At 47.4% G+C, this 22,320-nt stretch overlaps 1 protein-coding gene across 1 annotated transcript in view; it reads left to right on the top strand.

Moving 5' to 3' along the window:
* ITGA9 (integrin subunit alpha 9) overlaps window positions 1–22,320 on the top strand; it is a 314,996-nt gene that overhangs the window by 42,594 nt on the left and 250,082 nt on the right. Inside the window, exons 6-12 of the mRNA XM_074345242.1 lie at window positions 2,645–2,774; window positions 5,330–5,415; window positions 8,086–8,154; window positions 13,087–13,224; window positions 16,012–16,117; window positions 17,279–17,373; window positions 21,420–21,510. Of these exons, the coding sequence (XP_074201343.1) occupies window positions 2,645–2,774; window positions 5,330–5,415; window positions 8,086–8,154; window positions 13,087–13,224; window positions 16,012–16,117; window positions 17,279–17,373; window positions 21,420–21,510 (715 nt within the window). The remainder of the gene's footprint in view (window positions 1–2,644; window positions 2,775–5,329; window positions 5,416–8,085; window positions 8,155–13,086; window positions 13,225–16,011; window positions 16,118–17,278; window positions 17,374–21,419; window positions 21,511–22,320) is intronic.

Here is a 22,320-nt window from a genome sequence, read left to right as displayed (position 1 = left end):
ATGGACATCAGAATACAGGTCGTTCAGAGCGCTGTCCTGACGCTGCCGCTGTCACACAGGTGCTGTCCCACCTGTGTGCTCTGTCCTCTCTCTGCTGGTCTCTTTACAGGGCTCTGGCTTTTTCAGACATTGGCTCCCCGGGAATCAGTGTGGCTTTATGAACTGTCATCAGAAACCTGAAGTTCTTGGGGCAGGATCTCGCCTCCAGGGACTTATTGGAAGCCAGCAGCTTATGCCAGTGGTGAGGCCAGCTCTGCAGAGAGGGGCCAGCCTGGAAGGGTGCTTCTGACATATGACAGTGTGGGGACGCTAAGCAAAGGGAGGGAGGGTGTGTTTCAGCAGTGAGAGGCACGACCTACAGTGTCCGTCATCTCCAGGAGCCCAGCTGGCCTGTGCCTTTGGGGTTTTTGTACAGCTGAGGGGTTTCCTCTAACATTGTCTTTTTTTAAACCCTTTTGGATAGACAGATTTGTTTTCTGTAATATTTTGAACATTTCCATGTTGCCTTTCCCTGGGAATGTCATACAGAGGGACTTAATTGATCTGTGTGTCTAGTACAAACTTTTGTACATAGTGGTAGATGGTTAATAGGTGCTGCCAAGTGAAAAAATAATGGTTTTGTTAGAAAAGTAATTTTTAGTATTTTTTTTATTGCCATGTACCTACTTTAGAAAATACAATCAAAGAGAAGGGATTTCCTGTTGGGGAAGGATGGGGAGAGAAAGCCTCACCCCAGGACATCCAGTGTCTGCAGGGATGCGGTGCACGCCCGCCTTCCCCTCAGCCCGTCACCGTCTCCGCACAGTGTGGGCTCCGTCTGGGTCCTTGTATGTTGTCATCCCGGGAGTTCACCTTGCATTTTATTTTTTTTTTCCAATAATTTTTTTGTTTTTTAATTTATTTAATTTGAGGGGTAATTAGATTTATTTATTTATTTATAAATTTTATTTTATTGAGTTATAGTCAGTTTACAATGTTGTGTCAAATTCCAGTGTAGAGCACAATTTTTCAGTTATACAGGATCATACATACATTCATTGTCGCATACTTTTTCACTGTGAGCTACCACAAGATCTTGTATACCTTTCCGTGCGCTATACAGTATAATCTTGTTTATCTATTCTATATATACCTGTAGATACACACACACACACGGATACAAATTTCTGTTTATTTATTTTTAAGGGAGGTACTGGGGATTGAACCCAGGACCTCGTGCATGCCAAGCACACACTCTACCACTGAGCTATGCCCTTCCAATACCCGTTGCATTTTCAGAGATGACCTCCTTGTTACTATTTAATTGCTGTTCTAGAATTTTGAAAAACACAAAATAAACTTTCGGGATAAGAGAGAAAGAGGGGGAAAAAGGATTCCTGGAATCCTGTCACCTAGTGGGAAAAACTATAAATGTTTCGGGGCTGATCCTTCTGGTATTTGTCCGTTTGTCTGTCTGTATACATTTTTTTTCTTCTATGAAACAGTCATAGCACACATACTACTTGGCATATCCTTTTTGTTTTATTTTGTTTTCATATTCTTTTCAACCATAAGTTACTATAAGATATTGAATATAGTTCCCTGTGCTATGCAGTATAGACTTGTTTATTTTATATGTATTATTAGTGTCTGCAAATTGGCATATCCTTTTTAACTCCATGGCACTTGGCCATTGTGTCTCAGTGCCATTAGATCTGCCACGGTATGTTTAATGCTGCAGGATTCTGCTGAATGGATGCCCATGATTGAGAATCCCTGTTGTTAGGCAGTCAGGTCATTTCCAGCTTGGTGAGCACGGTTACGGTGCCTCTTCTTGTGGGCAGAACCGTGCAGGTATTCTTCCCGACTCCCTTAGTCGGAGGTTCATTTTTGAGCACCTTGAGTTACGTCAGCATCAGCCACTGGGCAGCTGTGCAGCACAGACATACTCTCAGGCTTGTTGAGGGCGAGGCCCATTCCCCTGACTCTATAAATGCTGACGTCAGTGGTGTCTTTGTGCGTTCCTGGGTCTTTTTTTTTAAGGTGAGTTTTTTTTTAATTGATGAAGAGGTCTTTAAATTCTATAATGCTTTATAATTTTCAAAAATTTCACACACATGATTTCATGTAATCCCATAATAACCCTTTTTTCCTCCCACTACCCCTATGTTGCCCCTCCTCTTTCCCTCTCCCTGCTGGTAACCGCTAGTTTGTTCTCTGTATCTGTGAGTCTGTTTCTTTGTTTTACTCACTAGTTGGTTGTATTTTTTAGATTCCATGTATAAGTGATACCATACAGTATTTGTCTTTCTCTGTCTGACTTATTTCACTTAACATAATCCCCTCCAAGTTCATCCATGTTGCTGCAAATGACAAGATTCCATTCTTTTTTATGGCTGAGTAGTATTCTGTTGTGTATATATTTACCATATCTTCCTTATCCAGTCATCTGTTGATGGACACTTAGGTTTATTCCATATTGTGGCTATTGTAAATAATATAAATAATATGAAAAGGAAATTTTTTTTCTATGGCTCAGGTGAAGAACATCCTTGGTGCAACATCTTTAACTATGAGTTCTTTGTCATGATTGTGGGTCTCACCACACTGCCCACTCCCCTCGTCAGCTGCCTTCCCTGTTTACCTTTGGGTTTCTCTTCCATAGGAGCTGGTGGTGATGGGTGCCCCAGGGTCATTTTATTGGGCTGGGACGGTCAAAGTGCTGAACCTTACAGACAACACCTATTTCAAACTGAATGATGAAGTGATCATGAACAGGCGGTACACGTACCTGGGTGAGTAGCTCAGGGAGGGGACACGTAAGAAAGGGGAAAGGGTAGTGGTTACCGCCACGCTCCCCAGTGCTTGCTTTACCGCTGGAAGGAAGAGTTTGTTGGCTTTTGCATGTGTTCTTCTACTCAGTTACACTTTGGGCCAAGGGCACCTCAGCATTGAGCTCCCCACACACAAGGTGGAGAGGAGAACAGAGGAGGGGGCTGAGGTGAAGCTGTGTGATTTAATTAAAAGGCTGACAGTCGAACCTTCATGGAAGCAAACGTTTTCTTTCCTATTGGAGCAATTGCTCAAGTTCAGGCAATTAGCCACAAAACGAGTGCAAGAGAATCCTGGTTTTCCATGGCTTTCCTTTGGATGAGGTCTCTGCGTGCTGGTCACAGAACTGGTTGCAGGTAGAAATAACAAGAGCCAGAGCTGAGCACAACGGATGGCTCCCTAACACTGAGGTTTGATGAAACGCTCAGAAAAATTTCCCTTCTTTTCCCATCCTTTGTAATCCTCTAGGAAGAAGGTAGACACAACCTCAGTTAGCAGCCACCAGACCTGAATGACCCTGGGACAAGACCATGCTTACTGGAGAACAGAACGGAAGGTGTCTTTGCTCGTGTGCAGACCATTTGACGGGGCTCCTTTCTTTAATTCATGCCCTAATGGCTATCCTTCTGGACTGAAAGTGAAGCTAAATTTAGCAAGGCCTCATGATGAGAAAACAGTGTTCTTTCACACTCATTATACTTAAATCTGGGGCATCTCTGACCCCCGTTTTGCATAGAGGTTCACTTGTGTGTTGGCCGGAGGGAGTTGCTCACGTGCCTTTTCCCTCCTGACGACAAGCCTTCTGCCCAGTAGCGCAGCCCGGGATCCCTTGACTCCGTCTTGTGGGTGTTTGCTGCTCCCAGCTCTTCAGTCTGTTGCCAGGCCCTGCATATTATTTAATACCTGAAACCAACTTTTGAGGCAGCTGATATCATCACCCACATTTTATAGATGGAGAAACTGAGGGACAAAGAATTCATAGAACTTGCCAGGTCACAGGGTTCTTAAACAGCAGAGTGTTTCTGAGCCCTGAGTTGAGGAGCTGACCTGCCTCCCCTGTGCGTGCTGTAGAGACAGCACTGAACACTGGTGGACCCCTCAACTGGGCTGGGAGCCCCCCGGAGGAGAGGGGTCAGTCTGACATCCCCAGGGCTTGGTCTGGTGCCTGGTGCGTAGGAGGGACTCAGCATGTGCTTATTAGACCAGAGGATGAAGGTAGGGCAGAAGGGAGCCCAGTTTGGATGTGGCTTTAGGCTCGAGGACAGGTCCTCTGCACCTTAGGGCTGTGGCTTCTTCCTGTGTACCAGACAGGGGCCCTCGTGCTGTGGGATTGCAAGGGTCATTTGAAGCTCTGATATCACTCATAATACTCTCAGGGAATGTGAGCCTCCAGTCTGAGAGAAATCGGCCACCTGGTGAGTGAGAGGTGATCACAGTACGGTGTCAGTACAAAATGCAAACAGCTCATGATCCCAGTATTAGGGTTTGAGGGTGAGGGCAAGGTTCAGAGAATATGTGGCAGCCGGTACCAGATTCCTTCTGCCAGCAAGGGTCCCAGAAAGCAGGAGACATTTAGACTAAGCTTGGACAACTTTCACCTTTGATTCTAGATCCCTCTTGTATCCACATTTTTGCTCAGCCATTCATCCACCCAGGTACCCACCATCACCTTTTTTCTGCCTTCTCTTAGGAGTAGGTGTGCTGTAATAGTTTTGGAGACACACAGATTGGTTTTGAATCTTGCTGTGTGATCCTGGGCACGTTGTTTAAACACATTTAGTCCCTGTTTCCATATCTGTAAAATGGAAGCAATAATCGTACCTTCTTCATAGAGTTGAAAGACTGAAAGAGACAGTGACATCTAAAGACGTGTAGACAAATATTCGTAGCAGCTTTATCCATAATAGAGCTGAAACAACTAGAAACAACCCACATGCCCAGCGGCAGGAGAATAAAGACATTACAGTATATTCATACAGTGGAATGTACTCAACTACTAGAAACTGTTACCAGACTCAACAACTTGGGTGAATGTCACAGATGTCATGTTGAGTGAGGTTTAGACCAGACAAACCTAATACGTGGTGATAGAAATCAGAATAGTGGTGGTGTAGGGGTTAGTGGCTAGGAGAGAGAGAAAGGGACCCTTCTGGGCTTATGGTTCTGTGGTTATATTCACTCTGGGTGGTGATTGCAGATTATGTGCGTGAGCACACATTTGTTGAATTTTGCACTTTAGGTGAGTGTCTTTTACTCTATGAAAATTGTAACTCCAAAGGAAAAAAAAAAAGCATTTGTTCCAAAAAAGGACATTCAGAAAGCACTCTTTCCTGCCCTGATGTCCTTGTGAACATGTCTTTTTGTGAGCTGAGTCATTCCAGCAGGAGAGGACTGATAGCTGCCGTTTGTAATTTCTGGTCCAAGAGTAACTGGATCATAATTGTCCAGATGAGGGATGCTTGAGAAACTGTGTCCTCTGATGGGTCTTTTTCTTCTTTCTCAACCCCGCCCTTGGCAGGCTACGCAGTTACCGCCGGCCACTTTGCTCACGCATCCACCACCGACGTGGTGGGAGGCGCCCCCCAGGACGAAGGCGTCGGGAAGGTGAGGAGGAAAGTTTGTGGGACAGCGCGGGGTCAGGCGGTTGAGGGGGGTGCGTACTGCCGCTCTCAGAGAGGTTTGTCAGTTCACTCTGATGTGATTTTCTGCGGGGCGGCTGGCATGTGAGGGGGGTGATGGAATATTGAGGAATCGCCTGTCTGTCTCCATTCAACCACTTTTGAGAATTTCCCTAGAGAGCTTAATCAGAGTGTGAAAGCGATGACTCCCAGACCTCTCCATTCTCTGCACTTTGTCACCTGAGGATGTTTTTCATGGCTGACTCTGTATGAGGGATGATTAATACTGACCCCTGGCATCATGACGTCCTCCCAAGGAGAGGTGGCCATCACTGTCCGACTTCCAACCCTCCATGCCCCGGACCTTTCCTGAGTTTATCTTCGGGCCTAGATTCTTACATTTATTTCCCCAATTTCTTAGAACCAACACTGGTGCAGCCCAGAGGCTGGCCTGGGAATATATGGGTCTCTTTCCCTAAAGCGTCTGCCCTGAGTGTGGGAGAGACCCCGTGGATGTAGGGTGATGAGGATCCCTTTGGGAGTCATGGCCTCCACGGGGCCTGGAGTGTGGAGCACTGGTTTGTAGGAGCTTCGCCTCCAGGTGAAAGGAAAGCCAGGGGAGTAGGTCCGGATAAGTTGGGAATCTGCATTTTTACACGCTCCACAGATTGATAAGTAAGACTGAACAGAGCAATAATCTTTGGGTCTGAGCCCACAGCGGGTGGACCTGTGATGGAACCTGGCTGTATCTCCGAGGGCTCAGAAGTGGCGTCTGGATTCTGGAGGGGCCCAGATGCCTCAAGACCACTGTTAACTAGAGCCTTCAGCCAGGATGGCAGTCTGATTGGCCGCCGAGGCTCAACTGCTGTGCGTCCTGGAGGGTCCTTTTCCTGGATCCTTCTTGCAGGAGTTGGGAGCCCCGCTACTCCCGTGTCTGGGGCACGTACCTCCCTCCCCGTTAACACCGATGCTGTTTCCCTGGAAAACGAAGCCAGGTCAAAACCCAGGGCACTGAGCACAGGGGCAGCGTGCAGACAGACTCTGACAACTTCAAGCAAGGGATGGGTCTCTCCGAGTCACATGAATTCCTCTATCTGGCGGAGGGAAAGGCACCAAGGGCCGTCCCCCCATTGATAGTATCTTCCAGGGGAGGAGCTGTGCGTGACCGGGTGTCTCTGGGGCGCTGGCAAACATGCTTACCTTCCAGTTCACATTGTGGAAGCCTCAGTGCTGTTGACAGCAGCCTTTTTTTTTTTCCAGAAAACTTGATCTGATTTTACTGTTTTCTATTCTGCTGTCTGTGATAACTGCATAGTCCCTGTCAAGTCTTACAGTGAGAAGGGCATTTATATCTGCTAGAGCCAGATGGAGGGCGTCTTGGATCCAGTTAGCAAAAAAGAGCATGAAGATGCTGCTTGCAGTCGAAGCACCTGAGAGGCGCTGGGGAAACTGGGCGTAGTTGGCCGAGTTGCTGGGTGTTCCACATCCCCAGGCCTGGGAGCTGGTACAGACTTGCTTCCCAAGGACCCCAGGACAGACCTCTGGCCTTCAGGATTTCGATGGTTGTCATTTCTAGTGTCAGAACAGGAAAGCACTCACACTAAGGTTGGGGGTTCCTTACCGCACGGAAGCGGCCTCCACTCTGGTTCTTGGGGACTGGTCCCTCTTCCCGTGGGACGCAGCTTGGGGAAAGAACTTCCATAGCCCTGTCATTTGGGAAGTTCTTCACAAACATTCCTCTTTGTGGTGGAGATTCATGCTGTAAATGCCCATGCTAAAGGCAGTGAAAAGTCCCCAGCAGAGGAACTTAATGTTTAAGTTTGGCATTTCCCAAACTAAACTCAGAGTGGCCCAAGCCGACCTCAGGACGCTTATGTTCTGCACAGTCACTTTGGAAAACTGCTTTGTCTCAAATACTCACCTCCATCCCTCTGTCTTACACAGTTGGCCCTCCCTATCTGTGGGTTTCTGCAGCTGCAGATTCAACCAACCACAGATAGAAAATATTTGGGAAAAAAAAATTTTCGGAAGTTCTAAAAGCAAAGCTTGAATTTGTCAGACATAGGCAGCTGTTTAATACATAGCATTTACATTGTATTTACAGCTATTGATACAGCATTTACATTGTATTAGATACTCTAATCTAGAGATGATTTCAAGCATGCAGAAGGATGTGCTAGGTTATACACAAACACTGTATATGCCATTTTACATAAGAGACTTGAGCGTCTATGAATTTTGGTATCCTAGCGGCCCTGGAACCAATCCCCTGAGGATACCAAGGGACGACTGTATTGTGATCCTTGCTAAGGCTCTAACTAATAGGAATGAAGGAAATGTTTCAAGGAAGGAAATACTTTTCCCAGGAGTTGACTTGTTTACTTGTAATTTGGAAGCTCCTTGGGTCTTATTGGTTGTCGCTTCCATAAACAATGTGATTCAGGAGCCACGGAGGTGACTTCTGCCTCAGGATTGAAGGACATTTTCTTTGCTAAGTTGGTGAAATGCGAGCTGTGCTGACTTCTTTGTTCTCAGCCAGCGTAGTATAGACACACCTGTGCATGTCTAAGGACCCCCCGCCCCACCAGGAGGATGCTGGTAGATATCTTTGGTCATTAAGCCCATCTTAACTAGATTTTTTTTTCTCATTCCATAGGTTTATATATTTAGAGCTGACCGAAGATCAGGCACCTTAATTAAGATTTTTCAGGCATCAGGTAAAAAGGTGAGATTCTTGGCATTAGTTTCTTTTTTGTTTGTTTGTTTGAGAGATATAATCATGTGGGAGTCAGTTCTTACTTTTTACAAAGTTGGTTTCAAGCCCTGTCTGTGCCCTACGTTTTCATGCCGGCTCTGTGGCACATTGGAGCCTTTATCTTCTTAGCTTTGTGTGTAACCTTGCAGCTCGCTGGGATTCACACTTGTGGTAGAGACATGCAGCAAGATGAGTTTGTCCACGGGCAAGTTTACAGCACAGAGTCCTAAAACCTTGTCCACGGTTCAGAGACTCATCAGAATAACTGCGTGCTCTGGTTTTCTCTGCCTTTTTCTACCTTTCTGCCCCCTTGTCCATCCCCATCTGCCTGTCTTTCTCCCAGCTCCAGGCATTGTTGAGTGCAGGCAGCAAACCCCTGATGTATGACCAGTTACTTTCAAAGGAGGCACACAGACAGACGGTTCTCACTCTCCTTATCTCATCAGCTCCAAACTGCCCTCCTCCTACACCCAAGCCCTCTGCCACCATTGCCATGGGAACTGTTGCCGCACAAAGGAAAATCAAACAAAAATCACCCATTTCCTTTTAGAACCTTGAAATGGAAATCGTTGGGGAGGGCTGCCCTGAAATTCTGGGCAGGGTTTATCTGCCCGTGCCATCTTGCTATCCTTGCTAACCCTCTCTCCATTTCCTGATGTTTCCATTACATTGCACCACAGTCTGAAATTAGACCAGGTAGAGATGCCTTGGGTTCATAAGCACCACTGGCTTATCAGGGGTGCACACCTTAGCGTGGCTTAGAACGGCAGTATTGTTTGGTGAGACTGGCTGCTCTAAGGGGTCACACGTTTAGGCAGGGAGATGAAGGCTGTAATTTGGAGACTTCCTTCGGTGGAGGCCTTCTTGAGCTCTAGGAAGAAGCACAGGACACCTGGGACTCGGGAGGGAGATTCAAGGAGATGGGAGAATGTCAGAAGGTGATTTGACCCACTATTACCCTAAGAAAAGGGGGAGAAAATGGTTGTTCCTTCCTGGCTAGGCTGTGTGCCTCCAGTTCGGGCTCTGCTGTGGGAGACCTGTCCCCTGCCAGCCTGGCACCATTACTTACTGTTCTGGTGAATCCTATTCTGAGTTCCAAAAATCCCACTCACAAGTAGACCCTTTTGCTATTTTAACAACCTCACTGTGTGTATACTTAGAATATAGCTGTCATAACCTTTTCCATAAAAAATACATCACCAAGCTCGGTTGTGTCAAAGTTTTCCCCAAGAATAGCTCTGCCCTCCCCTGGGGAACTCTGCTGGCCTGCTGTTTCTTTTAACATTTCCAAAACCCCAAAGCACCAACCCTGGAAAGTGACTGAGCGATTCTGCAAAAAAGAATTTCCTAACACCTCTGAAGTTAAAAAAGAAATAAAACTCCATGCTGTTTGTGAGAAAAAGAGTCCCAAAGAGCAAGTAGGGTATAAATGCTGCTAAGCCTAACATTTTAGCTGTTTCTCCAAAAAAAAATAAAGGGGTTAGTGTCTCTTCTTGCAAATCCTCCCTCCCTCTGCTCCCCTTTCAACATACTTGGGCTTGAAAGGATAAAATTCAAGGATTTTTTTCCCTGCTAGCTTTAGTGAGATGTAATTGCTATGTAATATATTTAAGTGTAAGGTGTACAACGTGATTGTACACTGTGGTACATGGATATACTGTGAAGTGATCAATATTGAACTCACAGTAAGGTGACTTAGCACGTCTATCACCTTACTCAACTGCTATTTCTGTATTACTTTTTTTTTGTTGTTATTTTGTTATTTTGTTTTTTGAGGGGGTAATTGGGTTTACTAAATTTTTTGATGGAGGTACTGGGGATTGAACCTAGGACCTCGTGCGTGCTGCGCGTGTGCTCTACCACTGGGTTATACCCTCCTCCCTCAACTGCTGTTTTTTTTTAAAAGGACTTTTGAAAGTGAATTGCGGAGCTTAAATACCTGTCACCCTATTTTTAGAATATCTTCATGTTCAGCTGTCTCTATGCCTCTCACTTGCTTCCTGCACTGCCCCTGGCCCCCACTCCCTGCTGCTTGTGCCCAGGACAGGCTCCTTCTCAGAATCCCCCTGGTTTGGGTGATAACTGTCCTGGCCGTCTGTCTGCACCTGGGTAGGGGCAGGTTTGGGGCAGTAGATTTGAGAGTGAGTGATGTGAAGGAAATGTCTGCGAACCCGCTTGTCCAGCCTTCCCAAGGACTTGATGACTTGGGGTTCCAGCACTGACTAGCCTGCACGTCCGCTGGAAGGTTCTTCCTGTGGCACGACGGGGCCCCTGAGGAGGGGACTGAGGGTCCAGGTGTCTCACCTCCCAGCTCCAGAGCTGTTGTTTGTTCTCCTTGGGGCTCTTGTCGTCTTCACCTCAAACCGTCTGGAGTTGTTCCTTCTCTCTGCACTTGCTCCTTCCTGCCCTGTTGTTTCACCGTCTTCCAGCTTCACCCCCATCACCATCTTCCTGATTTTGAAGCAGACCACTACTCCTTTTAGATGTCTCATTCTGCTTTTTGCCATAAGAAATGAGAAATTCTTGTCCCTCTGACTTCTCCCTTATTTCACTGCAAAAGGACATGACCCCAGGCTTTCAAAGGATGCCTTTAGCTTTACCCCTGTGTCCAGAGCCGCACACACAGGAGGGTTCTGTCTCAGGAAACTACTGAGATCCACTTCTGCTTTCGTGTGGCCAGGATCTGGTCAGAGTTCTGTCTCCTGGCCTCACTGTAAGAGAAACAAAACCTGGAACGCTCTGGTCTTTACTGGTTGACATCCTTCACATAGTGCTCGAAGGGGTCGCCAGTACATGTGAAGTTCAATTGCTAGTAGAGACACGTGTCCCTCTTATTTTCAGGCTGGTGGGAGAGCTCTGATCAAGGAACACTCACCCTAGAGCATGTCATTGCCATATTGAAGTTTTATTGCGTTAACTGAGTATGTGAAGTGTTTATATGTCAAAACTTAGATAGGAAACTTCATGTACAGGGATTTCTGATTGAACACCGATGAAGATGCCAAGTTAAATAGTCCACTGGAATGAAACAAATAGTTCCCCTGGGGCTCAGCCAGAGAACAGCCAGCAGCTTTGGTCTTCGGGGCCTCGCCTGGGTCTTACCAGTATTATTTTACTAAAGTAAGATAGTGACATTGGCAAGGCCAGTGAATTGGTGACTGACAGCTGGTTTCTGACCCCCGCCCCCGCCCCCGTCCCCCGTTGTATTCCCCATGATTCTAAAACTTCCCCATGCCTTCTCCCTTGAGGGGGTGTGGACTGGATTGGAAGTGGCCTTGGCATGTGACTAGGGAGGGACTTCTGAGTCCCGTCCCAGGATTAACTGCAGGAAATAGACTAGAGTACCCTCTACCTCTCTCAAACTCCTGGGATTCGCTGCCAGCAAACTTTAACAGCAAAAAAAAAAAAAAAAAAAAAAAAAAAAAGAAGCTTGTTCATGTCCATAAAACCAGAGCCCTTTTATTTGAAAACATTTATTTTAAAAAGACAGCTTTTTTTAAAAACAGAGTTTGCAAACTGGGCATCTTGGGAAAGGCTACAGCCTACAAAAATTCTCATTTGGCCTGCATGGTATGTTTGTTTATTATTGTTTTTTAATATGAATTAGCTGTCGGCATTTTAAAAATAGGCAATTCAAGTAATTAGAGTTTTGGCTTCTCTTGAACAATGAGAAGGTTGGCTTTTTCTAGGTCAGGCAGAAGTTGAGTGCACCTGGCGGGGAGCGGCTCCTTTGGCTGGGTCTGTGAACTCCAGTTTGCCGCAGGCTCCACCGTATTCTATTGTTTCTTAGACACAGAAGCCAAGCGTCGCTTGCTGCCTGTAAGCCTGCTTGCACTGTTTGCTTTTTTCTTATACCTGTTGTATCACCTGCCTGGATCCCATTGGTCTTTGGGTCTGAGACCCCTGATTTAAGATAACAGGTAATGACTCAGAGAAAGTGGTATCACATGATATCACTTATATGTGGAATCTAAAGAAATGATACAAATGGACTTATTTAAAAAACAGAAAGAGTCACAGACATAGAAAACAAATTTACGGTAAGCAAAGGGAGGAAAGGGGGAGGGATAAATTAGGGGTTTGGGATTAACAGATACACACCACTATACATAAAATAAATAAGGACTTACTGCTTAGCACAGGGAACTATAGTCAGTATCTTGTAATAACCTATTGGGGAAAGGATCTGGAAAACAATCTGTGCGTATCTATGTCTGAATCACTTTGCTGCACACCTGAAACTAACCCAACACTGTAAATCAACTGTACTTCAATAAAAAATAGTAAAAAAAAAAATTAAATAACAGGTACTGGATTAAGCTATGATTAAGCCAATATAAGCTGGCTGTGTTCCCTCATCCATCAAGTAGTTTTATGAGCTGTACCTTTTTTTTGTTACTTCGGCTCAGGCCTTCCTAACCAAGCTGAGCTTTGCACAGGGCTGGGAGAGGCTAATCCGTTTCCCCACGTAACGTTTATTTTCATGCCTGCCTTGGGTCGTGAAATTCCATATTCCTAACTTGCTGGGCCTTGTCAAGGATCTGATATATGAGGCATTTTTATTACTGTTGTAACCTATATTTGCAGCCTCGCGTTTGTAAAAACAGGACCTCGCTCTTCGCTCTTCGGGGATCTGTCTTTTTGTTTCTCCCTTGGTGGGGCTCCAAGCTGGTTAGCTTGGGCCTCACGTGGACTGGGGGCCGTGCCTGGCTGCTGGGAGGCCCAGGAGGTCGGGGATCTCACTGCTGCCTGGGCATTCTGGCTTACAGGGCCGTGCAGCCGTCCCAGCCTCGGAGGGGCTTGCAAGCAGGTGTTTGTGAGGCTGGCGGGCTGGAGGAAGGCGAGGGCCTCCTGCGTGAGGGCAGACACTGAACGCTTTGTTGCAACTCGACTTGGTTGCAGATGGGCTCTTACTTCGGCTCCTCCTTATGCGCAGTTGACCTGAATGCGGACGGCCTCTCTGACCTGCTGGTGGGGGCCCCCATGTTTTCTGAGATCAGGGACGAAGGGCAGGTCACCGTCTACATCAACAGAGGAAATGTGAGTACAGAGCGGGCAACATGTGGACGGGGTATGGGGGAGGGATACTGGCCCAGGGAGTGGTGACTGAGCCCCATTTCCCAGAGGAGGTGAAAAGACATGCTTCTTAGCTTTACAAAGCTCATTGTTCCATTAATGGAAAAGTACATGCAATGTTATGACTGCAAACATAACAGGGGTCAAGAAAAATCTCAATGATTAATGTTGAGTCCCAGGAACTGTTTCTCCTGCTTCCCTGTGGATGATTTCAGTGTCATCTGCACAGGGTATCAAGGGGTCCCCATTTAAAAACTGAGTGAGATTCAGAGAGGTTAAGTAACCTGCCACAAATCACACAGGAAAGAAGTGGCAGGGCTGGGATTTGAACGTGGGATTCTTCTCTAGGTTATGCTGTCCCCCTGGGAGTATGTGCACATCTGCCCAGGGAAGCAGAGCAGCCTTCTCAGAGAACGCAGTGGTTGAAGGGAGTCTTGGAAAAGAATAGGAGTTAGGCAGACAGGCAGGCGCGGGTTGGGAGCTGGCAGGGGGATTGAGATGTGAGGCGGCAGGACCAGGACCACTTAGTGCAGCGTGGTGGCACTGGGGGTGGTGGGGTGGGGGCCATGGCTATAATCATCATGTCCCTTATCCTGCAGAATCTTGAAAAGGTTGTAACTGGGTCAGAAAGTTATCTCTGCAGCAGAGCGGACGGTGGGTAGAAGTCGGGGCTGAGGAACAGCAGGGCACCATTGGGGGCAGGAGACCAATGAGAAAGCAGAATCTTTTCAGGATCTAGAAGAAAGATTATTCCCCCAGAGGGAAGTGGTTAAATGTGTAAGTTCTGTTACCACCAGCCTTTTAGCTAACATGAGAAAATGCTTATGCGATGATCAGTGAAAAAGCAGGATAAAAATTATATATACAAACAACCTTTAAAAATACACAAAATGCATAGAGAATGTTAATAACATCTCTCTGGGTGGTGGTGCTTGGGTAGGTTTTTAGTTTTGACTTTATCCAAATAGCAAGAATATAATTCTTTCATAATAAAAATAAAAAATCAGTGAAAGTGTACTTTTTAAAGCAGTGACCAAGATGCCAGTTATCGCAGTTGGGAGGGGGGTGCTGTTCAACTGTAACTAGGTGGGCAGATGTCAGAAAGAAGGCAGTTATTTAGAGAGGAGCCAGGGGAAGTTAGAGCCTTGGGCTTCTTGGATCTTTGTAGACTGTTCAGAAAGGTGGATCCATAACCCGGGAGGGAAGATGCTTCCTGTAGCTACTGCAGTGACTCATAGCAACTACATCCGCATGGACTTCCCAGGGAGGGGGACAGGGAAAGCGAGGGGAGAAATGAGGTGGTTGTTATGGATACGAGAACAGCAGGCATTCAGTGGCCACCATATTTGCAGGAGACGGACACGTTTGCATGGGTGTTAACTTGTTAGGCAGTAAGGTGACCAGCCCAGCAGCCCCATGTGTGTTGAAAGCAGGGCGTAGAATCATGGAGCAGGATAATCCCGCAGCCTTCTCCGGGCACGTTGCACCCACAATCCCACCCCCACCCCTACCCCTGAACGGTGTTCCTTAGTGCAGTGTGGTTGCCGTAAGTACCAGGGTGTTCTTATTTCTGTTGACCCTCATCCTATGAGATTGATGATTACAGGGCGGTGGAAAAAACAATGACTTTGGAGCTCCGTGGACTTGCCTTTGAGTCTCGGTGTTGCCACTGACTAGCCTGTGTGATGTGGACAAATAGCTGAAATCTGTAGCTCAGTTTCCTCATCTGTAAAGTAGAGGGAGTCACAAGATCTTCTTCATAGTCTTTGTGTGATTTAAATGAGGAGGTGTGTACACAGTGCCTGGTACCTACAAGGAATCAAGGTTTCTCTCCTCTTCTTCACCACATGGGTGGGATAAAATCAGCACATATTTGTGTTGTGGGGTGGGGGTTTCATTGACTTAAGAAATCATCATATCTTTATTGCAAATTGTTTGTGTATAGTGGGGGAAAAGATTTAATCATAATGAGAGCCTTGGGATGGCTTGTGGGTATACAGCAGGTCTGGAGTGCCCCTACGCGGGGGCAGGGTTACACACTCTCCAGCCTCAAAACATCAGATTGTGTTTTAAGGCTCTGATACTCACGTGTCAGTGATTTGAGGGTAGGGTATGTATGGCTGTCACTGCCACTGCCACAGTCACCACGGATCCCTTCCCCCTGCTGGCTGGTGTTTGCTCAGGAAATTCAAGCCAGACGTGACAAAGGGTGCAGTTGTGTGCCCCAATATCACCCCTGTTACCCCATGACCAAACACTCCTGGGTGCTGGGTTTTCTGAACCATGACTCCCTCTGTCGGGATTACTAATACAGGCACCTAGCAAAACAGCTTTATAAACTTGTACCGAAAGTCTCAGGAGAGAAGCAGAAATATGTACTCCCTTTAAAACAACTTTGGGGATATCGTGGGGAGAGGATGCCGTGGGGCAGGTAGGTAGGTTGTTTGGCTGATAGGTTGGGTCATAAGGTGTGGGGACAAGGGTGGGGTTCACTCATCGGCCAGCGGCGGGTCTCCTTTCCACCAACACATGTCTCCAGCAGTTGGAGACCCTCCTGGCACCCAGGTAGAAGGGGCTTCTTTTGCCAGCAGGGGATGGAGGTTTGGGTGCCTGGGACTCTGCCCAGGTGTTTCCTGTCCATGGGTGTGCTGCGGGGGAAGGTGGCACTCCCAGCTCTGTTTTCATTCTTTTTTTGGTTCATTCTGTTTGTTTTTGTTTTGTTTTCCGTCTTCCCTCCATCCTGTTTCCCAGGGAGCCCTCGAGGAGCAGCTGGCCCTGAGCGGGGACGGTGCCTACAACGCGCACTTTGGGGAGAGCATAGCCAGCCTGGGCGACCTTGACGAGGACGGCTTCCCAGGTCAGTGAGCTTGCGCTGCCCGCGGGAGGGCCCGTCGGCGTCCCTGTAGACACCGGGCTGAGCCCCGAGCCCCCTGGAGTTCTGCTTCTGTGACATTCCTTCTCCTCAGCTCAGCACTCTTTGCTATGTGTCTGTGGTGCAGTGAATTGTGGGGTGGTCCATGGGGTTTCTTAGGGCAGCCATGTCTGAACCAGCATCCTCTTGCCACCAAACTATCTTGTTTCTGAGCCTCTGATGCACCCCGGTTCTCTACCGTGTGGTCAGTGAAATAAGTGAGGAGGGAATTCTCTGCCCTGAGGGGGACAGCAGGCCCGGCTGACTTTTGAAGGTGTGGGTGTTGGGAGGAGCGGGGATGTGTACGCCCCATGTCTAGTTCTGTTTGGATAGCAGTACCTTTCACAGCTTCTTGGCTTCTCTCCCTGGTCTGTTCAGTGTCTCCTCCCCTCACTATACATGCAGGGTTCAGACACCAGGACTGGGGGGAGCCGTGTCACTGATGGGGACGACTGGGGTGGAAGATGGGCTGGGGGGCAGCTCTTGCCTCAGGCCAGACATTCAGGCACATTTGAAATCCTCATAGCCCTGGCCAGAGGGGGCGTCACTTGGAGAAAGGGGACCTCTGCTTGAGGTCTGGTGGGTGATGCCCTCACCCTTGACCTCACGTCTACAGACACGTGACTTTTGTTATAAGCAAAGGGGAAAATGTGAGGAAGATTTAGGCTTTGCTCCAGGAGTTGCTAGTTCCTGAGAGTAACATTGCTTTTTGTGTGTGACATACATGCCATTTTTTATAATTCCTTTACCAGAGTATGGAGTTGACTTTCCAAGTCTCACAATAATCATTATCTTTGGAATTCCCTTTTCAGACAGGAATTACAGTGGGTGGTTTATATTTGCATTTCTTTTATTGGGTAGGTCAATAATCTGTCCTACAAGGATGAGGTAGAAACATTTTCTGGGACTAAACTCTTCTCAGCTTCTATAATTTTCTTTCTACTTTTTTGGTGGTGGTGGTTACTGTCTAAGAGATCATGTGCCAGGTTTAATGTTTGAACAGTCAACAACCAAGAAATGTGTAGACGTCACGGCAGGAGTTAGAGAACCCACCCATATGTTCCTCCACATGGCTTTTCTAACCCAGAGCTACTTTCCTCCCCCCAGATGTGGCCGTCGGCGCACCCAAGGAGGACGACTTTTCGGGCGCGGTGTACATCTACCATGGGGACGCCAATGGGATAGTCCCTCAGTACTCGATGGTAATTGGTGTGAGAGTGACATGGTCGCTGTCCATGCAGTCATTCCACAAACACGTCGGGAACCTTCACTCTGCGCCACACCCCGGGTGCATACGACACAGGACATTGTTCCTGCCTTCACCTTCCCCCACCTCCAGTGAAAGACACAAACCACTGATTAAATCAAAACGTATTTGTAGTCTCCTGAGTTTGCTGACATCCAGGGAGGCATTCTGCCTACAAAAGATAGTATCCAGATTCTTAGCCAGTGTTAAGAGTGATTTATGTAAGAAGAGGCTCGCTTTTCTGGTTGCTCCTTTGTCAACCGTCTGTGCTAAGCCAAAGGAGTATCTCGTAAACTATAATCTAGAGAGACCGAGGTCCGTGCAGGAGGGGCTTGAAAGCTCTGTCATGGGCCTGTTGTCACCATTGGCATCAAAACGGGAAGCTGATCAGAGCCCTGGCCTCGAGCCCCAGGCTTGGGAAGTGGTGAGTCCTGTTTTTTGCCGTATCAGCTTGGAGTTCAATCTTGCTGATGGTGTCAAGCCCAGCCCCTGGGAAAAAAGGAAGTCGCGCTCTGGGCAGAAGCCCGGTCAGGATGTTGGTGGATGTCTGTGTGCAGACTGGTACAGGCCTGGGTCTTTCTCCCAGTGGGTCAGCGACAGAAGGGGACTGAGCACACGAAAGGTTTCCAATCAGCACATACTGATTTCGTGACCATTTCTTAGGAGCTTACCACTTCCTCCTCATGCTGACCCTTCTCCAACCCAAGAAGCTTGGCTCGTATCTTGATCGCTAAGGAAACAAAACTTTGAACTGGGTCCTGTTCTTATAAAATGTTGTATAAAATGAAATAGTAATACGCCAAAATCTGTCCACGGACTGAAGTCTTTCGGTAAGGAAAGACTACGAGTTGATTTTAAGAGGCAGTTTGTACATGTAAGTTCAGTCAGTGTGTCCTCAGTCGTTCTCCTTGCAGCAGGTGTGCGTCAGCTCGTTAAGGGTGGAGGGCTGCTTGCTTTGTTGCAGGTCGCTCCCTCCTGCTCAGCTCCGGGGCTGTTCCGAGAGGCAGGTGTCAGGGGAGGTGCCGTGCTAGTGGGAGCAGGGCTGCTTCCTGAGAGCCTGCTCTGTCCTCTGACCTCCAGTCCTCATAGCAGCCTTGTGAGATGGATTCCTTTATCATCCACCTTTTGTTTACAAGGTGACTCCAGCCCAGGGAGGTTATTTAACGTGCCCAAGGTCACCAGCTAGGAAGTGGCATCTTGACCATGGAAACTTTGCCAGCCTGATTCCCAAACCTCTTACTGCAGCCACCGCCCTCAACTCCATGTGAGGAGAAGGAACACTCGGGGAGGCTCAGCTGGAAAACTTAGAAATATGAGAGCCTGTTTTGCTGTACTCCGAGGGGCATTCACCCACATGGACCACCTCCTTTTGTATAGAAATGAGTAATGGTGCGACCACACTCCTAGGGATGCGGCAGGAGAATGAGGGCTCTGGGCACGGTGTCGGGGCCGCATCATGTCCCAAGGGCTACTCTCCTCTAGATCAGGGGCTCTGTTCCCGCTGCCACAAGCCGAGAGCCCTCCGGGGAGCCGTCGGGTCACCCCGCACACTTCCTCCCGGAGTCTGGTTCCCGGACCTGGGAAGCTCATCGCAGAGGGAGGCAGCCTGTGAGAGACCCCTGCTTCAGCTCCTCCTGGGGCCCTCTTGTGTTTTGTTCTGTTGCTGGGTGGAATCCCTGCAGAGAACTGAAGTATAAATTTGTGGTCAGCGCGGATTGTCTTGAGTAGGAAGCAGAGATCGGCAGCTGGACCGGTCCTGCCTTTGTCAGCACGCAGCCTGGCTCGTTAGCTCTGACAGAGAGAAGTGGTTTGGGGGCTCTTAAAAAAAAAAAAAAGAAACAACTGTGATTACACATTTCCAAGCTGCTAATATGTATGTGATAAGGTCTGTGATTTAAAAGGAAGAAAAGTCCTCTAAGGCCGGATTCTCCAGAGCCCAGGTCTGGACAGAGCGGGCATTGTGTGGGTGAACCAGGGAGGAAATGAGAAACAACTCTGGGCAAAGGAATCGCTTTTCTTTGGCCCAGATTGGTATTATTTCTGCTGGAGAAATTGTGAGATCAGGGTCTCAAGTCCTTCCATATTACTCAAACTCATTCCTCTTTCTCGAGTTTACCATGAGAAGTGTTGACTTTAAGATCCTTGTGTGCCTTTCTCAATTTGAGAGCCCTCCGGGCATGTCACGGCGGCCCCTGTGATCTGTCTCCTGCCATAAGGACACCGCATATAAACCCGGTCAAGGCAGAGCTTTTCCAAGGCTCCTGGTTTTCATTTAGAGTTATTAGCACCAAGCAGACTTATCTTCCTGGCTTCATGGCATAATGGCCTGCAGATGTCTGTGGGATAACTTAAACCCGCATCGCCACCCCCAGAAGGACCACCCCTTCACTCTTCCCGGCTTGTCCCAGCACAGTACATCTTAGACATGCAAACCCAGGGCAAGCTGCTGCATCTCGCATTGTTGGGCATCAGAGCTGAGATGGTCCACTTCAAAATGCAGATTTTAAGAAGCACGCAGATCCACGTCCATGTTTGTTTAGACAGAGCTGTGTGGGATGTGTGACTCTGCATGTTGGCAAGAAACATTTCTTCAGCATTCCCGATGGTGTTCTGATTTGTACCATGATGCCTGCACATTTCCTGTTGGATGGTTTGACTGAAGATGGCAGGCGGAAGGTCATTTGCAGTCATTGGCTGCTCGGAGGTGGGGGACTCCCTGTCCTCTCCCTCTGTCAGTCCTGTAGGAACTCCACCTCCCCATATGTGTGACTTCTTTGCAGGGTGACTCAGTAAGGGAAAGGATGAGGAAAGAAAGTCCCAGTGAGCCCCTGGGTATGTGTAAACCCAGTTCTGACATGGATGTTGCTGTGTGGCATGAAAACAAAACATTTCTCTCCTTGTCCCCAGTGAGGGCACTGAAAGGGGAACCTCCCCAGGGAGACTGTATAGAGAAAGAGAAGAAAGAACAGTCAGATTTCAGAACATGAGACTTTTCTGATTCAGAAAGTTTAGTGTCTGTGTGAGGAACACAAGCATCGATGTATGACCAGGGCTGGTTGTATAATGAATGTTCTTGACCAGTGCAGCATGTGTCAGCATATGTTGATCTTAATGATGAAGGAAATGGACTTACAGGTGCTAGCATGCCGCATGGCAACAGAGCTATGAATTCCAAATGGTTGGTTGAGGGCTGCCTTTTTTGGAGGGGGTGGGGTAGTTAGGTTTGTTTATGTTTTTAGAGGAGGTACTGGAAACTGAACCTAGGACCTCATGCATGCTAAGCATGTGCTCTACCACTTGAGCTATACCCTCCCTCCTGGACTACTTCTTAAGGAGGAGGGCAGGCAGCTTCAGCTGGGTGTTTTTTTTTCCCCCCTACATTGTATAGAATGTTCAGGATCATTCTAGATTTACTGGGTAAAGCTGTTTTGTCCTGTCTGTGATGCTCATGGGCCCGTAGATCTTCTGGTTGGCTTGATCGAGAGGCAGTTTCCATGTGACCATCATTTTCCAAGTAGATGTGCTAATTCCCGTCCACCCAAGAGAGGACTAACGTGTGCCTCTTAGGAGAGGAGTCTTACACGTTTAGTACGTGTCTGGGTAGAGAGATATAAGGAAAATCTGTTCTTAGAATTTCGCCTGGCTAATCCTGTGTAAACACAAAATAGAACCTCCTGTAGAGATGGGAGTTTAACTATCCGTTTGGAACTTCATTCGGCAGAGCAGAAGGCTAATACACTTGCTTAGGTGGCTTTTTTGTTAACACTGAGCTTAGAAACAATTTAGAATGGTGACACTAAGGCAAGTAATGATCAAGGAGTGTGTGGTCTTTTGCCTGCTAAAGACCCCTGATAAAATTTGAACTATGTTTTTTTGTTGTTTTGCTTCCTTCGAACAACTTCAAGACCAAGTATCCCAGGGAAGCTGGGCTGAAACAGTCACAGGGTCTTACTTGTGACCGTGCTCCTTCCGGTAACTCAGTCTCTCTATAATCTGTTTCAGAAACTGTCGGGGCGGAAGATAAGTCCTGTGCTACGGATGTTTGGCCAGTCCATATCAGGGGGCATTGATATGGATGGAAATGGCTATCCTGGTAAGCTGTTTTCCTTTAATGGCGTATGAGATAAGGAAAGCTAAATGCACGAGGTAGAATACTGTCCAGTCTGGTCAGCGTGGTAACACCTACTGAGTACTAGGAGAATTCATACAGTGGAATAGGGTGCTTTGCTTGGTGTCTGATTTTAAGATGAAGGTAGTGTCGAAGTTTATTTTCTGAGTTTTAAAATGATTTACTCTAAAACGTTGAAGCACCCTGAGAGTGGATTTTTACAGCAAATTTTTCTGATGAAGGAAAAATAACACTGTCCCATCTATCATGATACATAGTGAAACCATGTGTTTTCCTCGATATCCAAGCACGTTCAGAGGCATCTTCCCCTCGAGAGGGAAGAGGGGACTGAGTGACACCTTCCCCACCCCCGACCACCCCAAAAGACAGTTATTGAGAGGAAGGCTTGGAGCAGAAAGAAAACCATGTCCTCTCCCTGATGGACAAAACAAACCTTCACCATTCAAGGCGGGCTGGCTTGTCTTCAGGGTTAATTAAGGCCTTGTGGTGGTTGAGGGTAATTGAATAAAAATGTACCATTTCAAACCCCAATCCCAAATGATATCCGGTTTAGGTGAAGTTGACCAGGCAGTGGAGTAGTGGTTCTTTGGGTGTTTGAAGGGAATTGAGTGGGGGTGAGGTGAGGAAACAGAAGAATTTGGAAAAACCCAAAATCACCATGGAGTTCAGAAAAAAGGTCCCTGAAACTGCAGGTCATCTTGCTATCTTGCGAAAAATAACTTCTTTCCATTTAAAATGCCTCAGAAGGATCTGTGAAAACAATTGCAGTCCTGT

This window comes from Camelus bactrianus, chromosome 17 (genome assembly GCF_048773025.1).
Source record: "Camelus bactrianus isolate YW-2024 breed Bactrian camel chromosome 17, ASM4877302v1, whole genome shotgun sequence".
NCBI classification, from domain to species: domain Eukaryota; kingdom Metazoa; phylum Chordata; class Mammalia; order Artiodactyla; family Camelidae; genus Camelus; species Camelus bactrianus.
This window is presented reverse-complemented; position numbering and strand designations above follow the sequence as displayed.